The 13,978-nt window shown below is 43.6% G+C and overlaps 1 protein-coding gene across 5 annotated transcripts in view; it reads left to right on the plus strand.

The window, feature by feature from the left end:
* Brp (ELKS/RAB6-interacting/CAST family member bruchpilot) overlaps positions 1-13,978 on the plus strand; it is a 38,189-nt gene that overhangs the window by 2,125 nt on the left and 22,086 nt on the right. For all 5 annotated transcript variants that reach the window (XR_013002323.1, XM_076382234.1, XM_076382235.1 and 2 more), the window contains exons 2-4: positions 4,474-4,623; positions 5,828-5,924; positions 6,847-6,902. Coding sequence is in view for 4 of the 5 variants with exons in the window: in XM_076382234.1 (XP_076238349.1) it covers positions 4,474-4,623; positions 5,828-5,924; positions 6,847-6,902 (303 nt within the window). In the remaining variant the exon portion in view is untranslated. The remainder of the gene's footprint in view (positions 1-4,473; positions 4,624-5,827; positions 5,925-6,846; positions 6,903-13,978) is intronic.

A 13,978-nucleotide genomic window follows, 5' to 3' on the forward strand; every position in this document is an offset into this window, starting at 1 on the left:
TCTTCTGTCTCTCGATCATGGTTGCACCATTGTTCCGCGACCTGTTCCCTATTAACTCGTCAAAACCACAGCCAACGTCTTTGAATTTCATTAGCCTTTCCAACCAAATCAGACTGGAATCCTCTGTGCATTTTCTCGTTCACTTGGTATGCTGTTCTCGCAAGTGGCGACTCAGTCTTCCGTCTCCATTCCCCCTATCTGTTCTCCTCGAATTCTTTTCAATTCCGCTAAACGAGTTTAGCTCGTCTCGTTGACTGTGGGAATATGTTCCCCTCTATCCTGTCATCTGACTGTGCTACTTCACAGCGCAACCTTACTCGCACTTTTAGGTATTAAGAGTACAGCTTGTGCTACTGACAGTTTCACGATGCATTCTGCTGTACGGAAAGTGTATCGCTCTCAATGAGTAAGTCTTACAGAAGAATCAAATGGAAAGGATTCTAAAGACGGCAACTCTCGAGATCATAGTTTTTTCTTCTGGAATCGATAACCTAGTAACCCGAATTATTTTTGCTCCTAAGTCTGATTTAGGTGGCCTGATTCACTGAAAATCGCAAAGAATTTCGCTTCTGGAACCATTCACTCTGTCCAGACGTCCCCTCGTCTTCGCTCTATTTTGGACTTTATTTTTTCTTTTATTAGACATCTTTTAGGATGATATATCAAACGTCTCACAGCTGCGCGCGTGTAGCGCATGTAGCGCGAAAACTCGAAAGCTTCGAAATAAGAGTTCACCTACTTTATCCCTTACAAGATCAAGCCTTCAGCAACCTGAAGGCTCTCGTTACGTAACGCTTGCTTCGAGATGGAAGGTCTATCTCTAATGATCGACTTGGTTCCTCAGTACACTCGCAAAATACGCATACGGATAAAACTGTAGAATGCGTGTGGCGTGAAAATATGTTTTCCCCAATCAATCAATTTATTTTCAAAGTTCACGACAGATACGCGTTCTACAGCATAACCCCGAAGAACAATGCGGCCGTGCCATAGTTAGACCGCGTGGCATAGGTTCCCTCTAATAATCCGCCTCGATATATTTAGGCCGATCGATATAGACGGACGTGTGTGTACGCTGCTGTATATACTTTACGCGACCCGAACAGCATTCTCACGGCAACCTTCCATCTCGCTCTTGCACACTTGCCAGCCATTATGTACTTGCTTCCTCGTGAAATATTTCACATTTTCCATCCGACTGTACCGAGTAAAGGCAAACTAAAAAGGAAGGAAAGGACAGGGTTTCTGCTCGTTTTTCCTCGCAAATTATTTACTTCATAATTCTTTCGTTCTCCGTAAACGCGTGTGTGCTTTGCGTACGCGATTGTTAACTGCAAACGATGGGTTAATGAGGAAACGAGTTGCATCTCGCTACCCAGCATTATTTCTACAGCAGACCAGCTGTCATTCTAGCTATTACTCCTCCCACTGTCATTTCTCGTCTTTACAATATTGACCATGCATCTTTCCAAACCTGATGACAAGTACTACTTGATCGATTCATACTCCTGACCGAGTTCGCGATTAAATCGTGAAGCAATTGTGCCTTAAGCATGAAACGCTCTACAATATATCCACGTGGATGGCGATAGACCTTTCCAAGTGTTCTCACGAGTCCCCAGAATTACTCAGGAAAATGTATGCAAGTCTGATAATTAATGAAATGCCGGATGAAACAGAATAAGATCGTCTCTGGTATATTTAGATCGTTCTCTGGAGCATGTAGGTTACGTCGGGGACACAGTAAATTCTACTTTTATTCGGTGTTTTACGATCGATACTTCCGGCCGGCGTTATCGGTGACGTTTTATTCGTCCACGCGAACGAGCAATCTGTACATACATTGTACATACATGCTCGCCAGTCGAGCAGGACTGATTGTGAGAGTTGCGGGGTGCATGCCGCGAGTTGTGGGGGTGACATGCGGGTCGACCGAGTCGAAACGAAAAATTCCTGCTACTCGTGACCCGCTTCCCTTCGCGCTTCAATTTACCAATCACCTGTCTGTCTGTCTGTCTGTGTAGTTTACAATGCGCCTAGATACTCGAAGGGTTATTTCCGGGGCGTTCGTTTGATCGTAACGAGTCGTCTGACATGGACCTAACCAAGACACCATGTAGGTCTACGAAACAGGCTTTACGGTCGGCTATTCGTCAGGGCAGAATGTAAATAGGTCACTACCTATTTACACTATAATAAAAATCTATTAATCGTGAATCGATAACATAAAAGATAGGCGAAGAGATGAAAACCGTATGAATGTGTAGAAAAACAAGGGAGAAAAAGAGAGAAAACGTTGACGGAGCAGAGCAGAGGCGTTATCGAGCGACAGTAATTCATCCCTTCCAGCTCTCTCTGACTATCTTTTCTCTCACCCTCTACCTTTTCCACCATCTCGTTTCCTCTGATCTTCTACTCTACCTGTTTCTTCTTATTTTTCCTCTGCCTCTCTTTTTTTTTCACTTCTTCTTTAAGGGTGTTACTCTCACCCTGTCCCTTATTTTCTGCGTGACCCTATTCTCATCTTTCCTTCCCTCTTTTCACGAGCAACTCTGATTCCACTATCGCGGTCTCTACTCCATCAACACCTCCCTAGGCAGACATCAGCGAACATTCTTCGACTCTAGAAGTAGTGGGGACTGGTGGCGCGAAGCTGTATTAGATAGGCTTGAATTAGACTGCCGAGAAAAGACATTAGAAATTCCCAGACCAACGAAAGCGTTTCGCTATTCTAAAAACCAAGTTCAGGCTGTCACCCTCGATCGATAACAGCACCGTTGACTGGAACAAAGAGAGGATTGAGAGAGATTGGGTGGCGGGTTTCACAGAAAAGCGGACACTTTGATGGAAGACTTTTCACGGTGAAACGAGCTGCTATCGTCTAAGGCTCGTCTCGATAGATCGTTAAAAGCTCTGTAAGAAGAGTTTCCGAAGGTCGGTAACTCGAAACTTTTCCCCCTGTCGTGTCGCTTTATCCCTTTTTCCCATACCAGTTTTTCTGCCCAGTCTACTCTTCCCTGGGCAAGAAAAAATTATTGAGAGATTTTCGCTTTAGGCCAATTAAGAAGCTGCTTGCCAAAGATTTTGCTTCTCACGTTCAACGCAGACCCCTGCTATTTTTTCTGGTCGAACTAGCACCCTTGGTCGGATTGAACGACGGCTGTTTACGATTCGTTCGATTTCGAGAATCGCGGGGGCCGAAGCAGTCTTTAGTTTCTTGGGGTCGTCGCACCGTAGATCGATTCTTCAGTGAGCTCGGCTAGGCGGGGTCACCGCAAAGGCAAAGTCCTCCGTTCCTCAAGTCTGCATGCATGTATGTAAAGCTACATACATAGGTATCCGTCGGGGTAGTTTCGTCTAGTCTGCGTTTCTTTCCTAATATAGGCATCTACGCTTGTATCTATCGTTCTTTTACGAGCCAGTCCAACGATGCTACTAATGCCAATATCAGTATTCTAATTCCCTGTTTAAAATGGAGCGCTGGCCTACATACACGGCTGGAATGGGGTCAGAGAAAATCGTGAGAATTAGGTCAGGGGAATTTGCATCGTCGGAATCAGCGTTGCAGTTTTATGCTTCGCGTTGTCCTTCGTGTTTGACGTCATTGATTTCCATGCGAGTCGTTTATTCTCGTTAGAAAATTCGGCTCGACTTCCGCGCTAAATTTTCCTCTTCGGGTAGAGGTTGCGTGAGAAAAATCTATTAAAATTCATCTACCAGATTCTCTTGCATTTTCTAACAGTGGAAAAAGTACGAGTCCCTTTTGCATCGCTGATGAGCGGTAGTCGTAGCCGTAGGAGTTTCGTGTATGCTCACAATGTGGACGAGATACATATCTAGCTCGTACTATTTACGATCAACGTGCATATCAAAATAAGTGGTTAAAAAAAAAAAAAAAAAAAATGAATAGCCGTACAATGACCTCGAGAAACTGACTGGACAGAAGTGAACGTTGTCGTTAAAATGTATGCAACGGTGCTACCGAGGGTGTTACGATTCCCCCGAGGGATGAGCGTGGTGTCGATTTCAGAGTGTCGCGTGTTCTGCTTTCGAAACGATTAGCCTTCGATTAACCCTCGACGCGGAACCCGATCTCACCCGTGCGATTGGTACCGTCCATTGACATACTTAGGAGGCGGATCGAACGCAGAAGCAGGGACGATGAAGGAGGATGGAAGATGGAAGGTTTAAAGTTTAAACGAAGCCCCTCTTAAGACGAGATCCTATTAACGATCGCGTAAACCCTATCTCGCGACACGGCGTTTCTTACACGGGGCCGAGTAAATGACAATGAGTAAGTTCCTCGTGAAAACAACTGGTCATCTCCTGTCCACGTCGTTGGCCATTGGCGATAATAGATCCAAATAACTGTTTGTTGAATAATTTGCTCCTCTGTCTGGAAATGAAATGAACTAGCTGAAATAACTAAAAGGGGTCGTGCCTTCTAAATATAGTTCTTGTCCTGTATTGCAGAAACAAAGTATGATGGTGCGACAGCTGGAGGAAGAACTTCGAATGAGAATGCGTGGGCCAAGCGTCGAAATACAACAGCAAATGGAAGTTTTGTACAACGAGAACGAACACCTGACGCGGGAGATCGCTATACTTCGTGACACGATAAAGGTAAGCTTTTTTAATTCAATTTCCACTGATGAAAGCTATCTAAATTCCGTGGCGTGGTTCGAGGCTTGAGCAGCAGCTAGGTAGAATGCTGAAACCGAAATAGACGAGAGGTTTAGGTCTTATTCGAGGTAAACGACCGATTGTCTGCCAACGTTTCACGATGCTTCCGGAAATGTTGGCAAGAGGTATCAGCTTCCCGCAATAACTCCGTTCACTGGTCACAGACCAGCGGTTTCGAAAGGGAATCCATTTTCTCCGAATAACATCGGAAAGGCATTATGCGACGTAACCGTGTTGAACGACGATTCAACACTGGTTCGCAGCATCTATAGAATATTTATAGATATCGATCTCGATATAATTTGACTCTAAGACAAAACTAAAGACGTTTGACCGAGGACAAAAGAGCCGTTATTGAATGACTGCGAACGTACAGATGTCGAAGGTTTCTAAGTTCACCTTTGAGTAGACTTTCGTTGATCGAAAATTCTGTCGAATGAGTTTAAGCATCGCGTTCTCGTTGAAAGTGTTGCACGCGGACAGGTCAAACGTGCATTGAACGCGCTGGAAGCAACTGGTCGCCTTTGGCCGTTGGCCAAATTATGCAGTCGCTTTCTGGCTACGTCTCTGCGGCCTTTATTATCGAATCTAGTGATCATACTAGCCACCGTTCTAGCCACATTTTCTTGCGTGATAACTTTTCCTCCCGCTTCGGTACAAGTACAATTGTTTCGGGTTGGGCAGCGTTTAATGAAATTAGCGAAATTAGAAGAAAATTAGGGAGCTCGAAAAATTGACTGTCTGACGCCAGATAAGAGAGAGAATTTCTAGATAGAAGATAGGAGATGTTACTTCGTTAGCTAGAAAAGGGGAAAGGATAGCCAGCGGCTGTCTAATTCCAAAGTAATTGCGTTCTTATCGTCAGAAGGGTGGTTTAAATTCATTACACGGACATCAAGCATCGTTACTACCTACCAACCTAACATAAATCGAGCATTTTCCAACTATTCCGACTCCATTTTCACCGTTCCCCTTTTATTTTCATTGTTCGAACGAGAAAGCGTCTTTACGTGTGAACGTTTCGAAGTTGCAATCGTTCAGAGGTCTACAAAGTGTTCTCTGGGGTGAATTTTAGGTCTTAATGAGGAATATTTTCACTTGTACGAATAATCAGAAAGCGAACTTTCCTTTTTATTTATTGCAGGAATTGGAACTTAGGATAGAGACACAGAAGCAGACTCTACAAGCACGGGATGAAAGTATCAAGAAGCTCCTCGAGATGCTCCAAAATAAGGGGATGGGTGAGAAATTACTTTTGAATTTTTTTATTCCACGCGAATGAATTGAAAAAGTAAAATATGGTTATACTCGAAGTATAACTTGATGAAAATGGATCTTATGTAATTAAGTAGTGAAATACGTACTTGTTGTTTGTTGTAAAATTTGAAACACCTGAAAAATTTGAGTATTTAAAAGTTTGAAAATTTGAAAATTTGAACATTTGAACATTTGAATATTTGAAAATTCGAAAATTTGAAAATTTGAAAATTCGAAAATTCGAAAATTCGAAAATTTAAATGGGTGAAAATTTGTTGATCGTTTCGGTAATGCTAACCGTGTATCCTACGCTTTATAAATCTGCGAGAGTTAGGAAGGGGATATTTCACACGAAAGCGCATCGATACCTCATTGCGAAATGCTTGTGCGTAGGTATATCGAAGAATAAGCTGTAGGAAGGGTGAATTAGTAGAAAATGATGTTGAATAAGGGGAAACTGTTGACGATATCTTGGAATCGTCGTTTTCCATTTCCACGAGTTTTAGTATTGCGATGAATATACGAAACTCACTACCGTACACTTGTTTTCCTTTCGACAGTCTGTTAAAGAGGCAATGCATACATATGCCTATGTAATACCGGTGATATGTGGCCGCTTATTTTTCGCGATCGGGGTTAGCAAAGCGTGGTCACGCGATGTATTACCGTGAGCAAGGCTGCGACGAAGATAACCAGATCATTAATCTCTGCTATAACTTCGGAACGCGAACGTAAGGGACATAAAACGATTCCTCTAGTAGCGCACCGCTTTCCTATGTAATATCGACGAAAGAAAATTTCCATCCAAGTGAATCGTCACGCGAAACGAAAGGAATAGGGACTGTCGAAATTTGTGGAAAAGGAGCAGAACTTCCAAGAGCTTCTCGTTGCTTTCTGCTGTTCCAGGAAAAGAGGAGGAAAGGATCATGTTCCAGCAGATGCAGTCGATGGCCCAGAAGCAGGTCCTTAAGCTATTTCTATCCATGTCGGCATATTCATATACATATATTATTACTATATTATCATTATTGCCATTACTATTATCGTTATTACTATTATCATCATTATTATTCAATATACGCGTATACATATATCTATATACAGATGTAGATATGTATATATATGTATCGCAATCACTCGATCGACGATTATGTCACGCTCATCTACGTATATGTACATATCACGTATCGTTCGTCCAAGGGACAACGTACACGCAATCACTTGCGCGTGCACGCGTGTTCACGCGATGAGAGGTGCGCGTGCACGCGCCCATACGGAATCGATGCGTTTAATCGCTGCCCAGTGTTGTTACGTAGTTGCTTGCAAGTAGAAAATTGTGTTGTTGGGCTGCCAGTGGCTTCAGTCTCTTGCTCCGCGTTCTTCCACGCTTTTCGGCCATCCCTTGCGTACTCGCCTTCTTGCAACGCGTCTAGAGAGAAAGGGGTAAAGGGAAAAGAGGAAAGAAATCGCCTCCCTTCTCACGGAAAGAGGGCACATTAACTGATCTCGATTACAACGACCAACACGTGCACACGCGATTGCGTGCCGATATTTATCGTTGCTTCGAAAACACCGTACTTTCGCACGGACAGACGGTTTGGGATCATTTCTTTTCTGGGAAAAGATCGGGAATAAAAAGGAAAGATAACGATTCGGTACTCGCTTCCTTTCGGGGAGAAGAAACCGCAGGAAACGATTTTTCGCCGTCCTACGCTTCGAGTTCAGTCAAGTCACGTTCAAACACGAACAACACACGTTCAGCGATAATACAAGCACACTCATAGTCCGTTGATTAGCCACGCACATGCCGCGATCACGTCATACGTAGCACGTCATGAGTCTCCTGTTTGTTGCTCGCTCGCACGATGGTTGAGGCAACCAGCAGGCGGTGGTCGCCTGGTCACCTCCGCCATGCGTGCACTTCCTCTTCTTTCCTCTCGTGCGAAACGTCCAAAAGCGCTAGCAAAATTTCCATTCTTCGAGAGGATTTTTAAGCAAACCGAAGAGATAGCATGGAAAATTCGATCGAGTATGTGGCGATCGTTGGAAGAGATTGAAATATCGCGTTAAAGGCGAGCTTTTGGACTGTTTCCATCGATGCTATAGCAGTGCTTACACTCGTAACACTACTGTCGCTGCTCCGCTAGCACAGTCACATAGCAAATATGTATTTCTAACGTCATCGTCGTTCTCTGAGCACCGCCAGCCACTATGCCCGCATATCCTGCGCGTTATTCGTATTAGACGAGTCGTAGTCGAACTCTGTAAAAGTCGTATGCCGTTCGCGACTGTAGCTCTTCCCCGTTTCATCGATCTCGGATGCGAAGTCGCTTTGGAAAACCGTACGACGCATTTTCGATGCTTTTTACGAGTTTTCGAGCTAAATCCTCGCAGCGACGTTTGTACGCCGAGTTAGTTGACCCACCAAGATTCCGCTTTCGACGTAGGAAGTTTAACCAAGTTGCAAGCGCAGTTAACCGCAAGGCTAATCTCGCGTAGGTACACCTACATAGCAGTAAATTCGAGCGAGTACAGTAGTTTGAATGTTGAACACCTAAGAAGAATGTAGACGAAGGCTAGACGAGTAGGAGAAGAATTGAACGACTCTGAAATTTAGGAAGGACCACGGCGACGTCGCATCCGTCTTGATTCTCCAAACTTTGTGCATCTTCGTGTGTGCGCCTGTTAGATTTAGGACTTAGATGAAGTCTACGTGGCTTGAACGGCATTCGCGGATTAGCGAGAAGGTAATCTACTTGAAAGGGGACAGAGAATCGAGACTTGTACTCGAAGGGTCATTCGATGTAAGCCGGATAGAGTACGCGTCTTACTTGAATCGACAAGTAATCATTGCTACTCTCATTCTTTCTTTCTCTCTTTTCTTGCATCAGAAGCGTGCACTGCCGATGTCCGTGTATTCTCCCATCGACGTGTTTGGCCGTCCGAGTCAGGTGGGTCAGTTTCTGAAAGCGAAACATTTTCGATTAAACGATGCACCAGCACTAGACCTCTTATCTCATCATCAACATGTTTTGCCGTGAAATTTAGTAGCACCCTTCCACGTGCCTCATTTCTATCGTTTCTCTCGTTTCTCTCGTTTCTCTCGTTTCTCTCGTTTCTCTCGTTTCTCTCATTTCTCTCATTTCTCTCATTTCTCTCCTATGACCCACCGTTCGTTAATATTCGATGAACGCTCCCTTCCTCCGCGCTCTATATCCTCGATCCATTCGACGACTGACATACTTCATCCTCGAGGCAATTACTCGAGATCCGTTTCAATTTGCGAGCCCTCGATCGAAATTTCTATTCGAGCTACGACGCCAAGCATCGCGACGATGCTGTTCCGTCCTCGTTCCCACTCGTTCACGATGGCTACCTCCCTTTCTTTGCTATAGATTAGTAATTAGTACAAATCACTGCGTGATTAGTAATTGGTACAAGAGTAAAGATTCAAACGCAGGATTTCCAGGCTAAACGTCGAGTGTTGATCGAAAGATACGTCTATGGAAAGTCAATGAAGTATGTCAAACCGTGACTGTACCCATGACAAAGCATGCGACACAGATATCAGTCTCCTAGAAACGGTATATGCAAAAATATGGTTCGATCCCACGAGACCCTACCACGAAATCAAAATGTCACGATTCTTTTTCGCTTCTGTTTCTCTTTCTCTTTCTTTTTCTCTCTTCTTCTTCTTCCTCCTCTTCTGTCTTCCCCTTTGCACTCCGCGGATCAATCGATGACACGACGGGACGTTGACGGAGACTTTAAACGCAGATCGTCTGATCGGAAAAAACGCAGGGGAATATACGCGAAGTGAATGAAACGAAAACGATAGGAAACGAATCGATTAAAGAGAAAGAAACGACTAAAGTGCTGCGATTGGAATGCGTGGAATGAGCTGCTTTGGATGTGTAGGTAATAAGACCACATTTAGCACCACTAATAGGGGAAAAAATTTCATGACCTCATTCGGCCCTTTTTCACTCATCCCGTTTAACGAAAACTGTGTACTATAACAGCCATTACATTGTTAGGATACGTACTACTCTTATGTTCTCACAATCACCACCACCATCGTCATCATCATTACCATGAACAACAACAGTTACAACATCAACACCGTCATTAGCAGTGATTTATCTGTTCGAGTCCACTTAAAGAAATTCTGTTAACTCAATGGCTGCAGACATGGATCCAGGCGCTGCTGCCTGATGACACAGTGATCATTTTCATCTTGCGTGTCATTTGAAATCAAGAGGGAACACACTTCTACTCTAATACATCGCTACATCTACACTTTCCCTTGAATATTTATCGGTCGAGCCGAACGATTCGTTTAGATGGAGCGAGCGTGCCGTCGATGTTCTCTACTGATTTCCCAGCACATTTCTTTGCGTCAGTTACCGATGGAATTTCGCGCAATCGAACGGAGAAAGTTGAATGACATGGCTAGGGAAGAAGCAAAAGCATTGCAACCTCAGCAGATTCTATTGCGCGAAATCTGTAACCTCCAATCATTATTATGTTGCACCTTTGATCAATTACATGCGCGTATATACATTGTGTTTATACACCTGCTGGAGATCGTGCAGATTCGGGAAAGCTATGGTACGTATATCACACAATTTCGGAATTCGAAACAAAAGTCACGCATAGCCCACCTCCATCTCGATCGCCTACACTTCCACTCATTCATTTATGCGAGGAAAGGGGATAAGCGGTAGGAGTGAAGACTAATTACCACTTTCTTTTCGAACGAATAGTTCAGGAAATCGTAATTCTGAACAGTTTCAACGTGCAGAAATGTCAAACCTTGAAGTATTTGAAATTTGAAATCTCGGAGGCATCTGATATTCGAAAGATCGAGGATACGAAGCAAGATTGGGCCGTGCGAGACTCTTGGACTGATTACATAGTTTCTTTAATGTATAAGTTCTTCCTTCGCGGTACTTACTCACTGACTGAGAGCCAGTTAGCGACGAAACCTGAAATGTGTCGTGAACCATCGACTTTCTGAAAAAAACGAATGATTGACGATACATTTTAGATTCCGTAATCGCATCGTCTCGTTCAGTCTGTGTATTTAAGTATATATACACGATTAAATAACTAACTTTCAACTGTGTACATTCACTCACACAATTATACGGAATGTTTGTTCTCTTTACGTTACATCACGTACCTACTAAATGCACCATTTTCAATCTGTACATTCACGTATGTTCTATATTATACATATGTTATATCATCATTTTTTATTTAACCGCCATTTCTGCTCTAATTCACTGAATGTTTTTATCATCCAATTATGTTTTTTTCATATATCTATCTCTACATACATACATATATACTCTCTTCTCGTTCTTGTACGCCTCAGACACGTTCTTGTCCATCACGACTTACCGCTATCATGGCCAATCGTCGTAATCGATGCACGAGCAGCGGGACGGTCCGAAAGTCGTCAAGTCGTGACAAGACGAGCCGATCCCAGGCCCAAGGGAGGACTTTGCGACTGTTTGGCACCGACCTGATGCGACATGCGATAATACGACGTCGTTCTCTTCGCGTAATCTACTCTCTTATCCTCTACCGTTTATACCTTTTATGTTTTGCTAACACGGCTGCGCAGTGATCAGAAATCGATCTTACTTGTTCAAATTCTTATAATCTTATCAATATTTTATCAGGACACAGACAAACAATCGAAAAAATGCCTATAAATCTAATTTTTTAGTAAGATTCGATTTGCGATCGCTTCTGGAATTCATCGTACATACAGTCCTGTCCTTTTCGTATACAGGTATACTCGCGAAACGCGTATCCACGAATTCCTCATTGCTCTCATACTCATACTTCTCACACACATTGATCTGATCGCATAAATATCGCTGATGATACACTAAGCAGCAAAATTAAGGGATCGCTAATTTTGGGCTTAAGATTATTCAAGTTTAAGCTGCTGCAACTGCGTCAAAAAAAATCGCACGGGAACAAGCCTGGTTTCATTTTAAAGGGCAAAGGCTCTATTTTAACGTACCTGAATTGAACTACTCTGAAATTTTTCTTAACAGTTCTCTGAAGTTGAAAAAGACTCGAGGGAAAAACCACCTCGTCTCTTTCTCGGCGGATCGTGGAGTGAAGAATTTTTTTCGACCAACGTCAGCTCAGGGATGTTAAAGTAGAGGCCTTGCCCTTTAAAATGAGACCAGGCTCACGTCCCTACGATTTTTTTTGACCGAAATACAGCAGTTCAAAGATTGGCCACTTTTTCAGACCCTGGACCACTGCGTGATTCTGAGCCCGTAGTCTCACCTCTCATTCAGACCTCGATAACTCGGCGAAAAAAAATCGTAGAGAATTCGCCAAGATCTCATTCGACAGGAGAGGATCCCAACTGCAATATACCACCAAGAGAGACCGCAGAAAAAATTCATTGAGTGCCTGGAAGTCATCCAAAGTTGACAGACATTCGCAGAGAAACAGCCCTCCCTTTTTCGGTGTGTCATGGAATGAAAAATTTTTTTCGACCAAGTTCAACTCAGAGATGTTAAAGTAGAGGCTTTACCCTTTCCAATGAGATCAGGCTGAACTCGCTGCGATTTTTTTTGACGGAGACACAGAAGCTCAAAGATTGACTACTTTTTCGGACTTTGGAGGACTGCATGATTCAGCGGCTCAAGGCTCACTTTTCATTCAGACTTCGATATTTCGACGAAAAAAAATCGTAGAGCACTCATCGTGGTCTCATTCGACAGGGAAGGGTTCTGGCTTGAATGTCCCACTAAAAGATATCCCAGAAAAAATTCATTGAGTGCCTGGCAGTCGTCCGAAGTCGCGAAACATTTGAGGAAAAACTACCCTCTATTTCCCGGCGGGTCGTGGAGTGAAGAATTTTTTTCGACCAAATTCAACTCAGGGATGTTAAAGTAGAGGCTTTACCCTTTCTAATGAGACCAGGCTGAACTTGCTGCGATTTTTTTTGTCGGAGATACAGCAGCTCAAAAAGTAACTACTTTTTCGGGCTCTGGAGCACTGCCTGGTTCTGAGGCCGCAGACTCACTTTTCATTCAGACTTTGATGTCTCGGCGAAAAAAAATCGCAGGGAACTCGCTAAAGTCTTATTCGAAAGGGAAGAGTTTCTACTTCGATATTCTGTCGAAAAATATGGCAAAAAAAATTTATCAAGTCCCTGGCAGTTCTCTGAAGTTGGAAAAGATTTTGCGTCAAACCGTCCTCTCTTTGTCGGCTGATCCTGGGAAAGAGAATTCTTTTTTGAGCAAGTCCAATTCAGGGATGTTAAAGTAGAGGCCTTGCCCTTTATAGTGAGACCAGACTCACATTAATACGATCTTTTTTTACGAGGTTACAGCAGCTCCAATATGAACAATTATTCGGCCCAAGATTGGTGATCCTTTAATTTTGTTACGCGTGTATTTCATTTTCGACTCACAAGATGTGTCGCTCAGGCTAACTCCATTTCACCCTGTGGTGTCGCATTGAAACTAATGTAACATATCTTTCTCGATGAATCGTGGATACGCATTGTAGTATTCATCTTGTCCATGCGATGTAGCCGCGTTTCGAACGTCCCCAAATGACAAGACGTGATTGAAGTGCCTAAAAGCAAAGATGGCTATCTTAAAGCATGTACGTATTCGTTGGACCGGGTGCAAGCTAGATTCGGCGTACATACGACAATAGCAGGTGACAGCCTGTAGATACTGGATAGTGGAAAAGTCGTGACAGGATAGGAAAGAAAGAAGCGAAAGGTGGTCGAAACGCTGCGCGCAGAAATATGGACAATGATGTCGGTCGTACGTCGCGGTGGGCGAAAGAACTGCGGCGGCGCCCGGCTATGTCCGCAAGAGGATCTTTCTACCGTGGTTCACGGGTAGAAGCATCGTGCAGAACAATCGCATCAGAGAAAGACGAAAGATTCGAGAAATAGAACGAAGGAGCCTTCGCTCGTCGAGTGACCTTGCGATCGCGGCGTCGCGAGATCGTGAAATCGAGATTTCCTCTCGAACGTGAGAAC

Source organism: Calliopsis andreniformis, chromosome 7, assembly GCF_051401765.1.
Source record: "Calliopsis andreniformis isolate RMS-2024a chromosome 7, iyCalAndr_principal, whole genome shotgun sequence".
NCBI lineage: Eukaryota > Metazoa > Arthropoda > Insecta > Hymenoptera > Andrenidae > Calliopsis > Calliopsis andreniformis.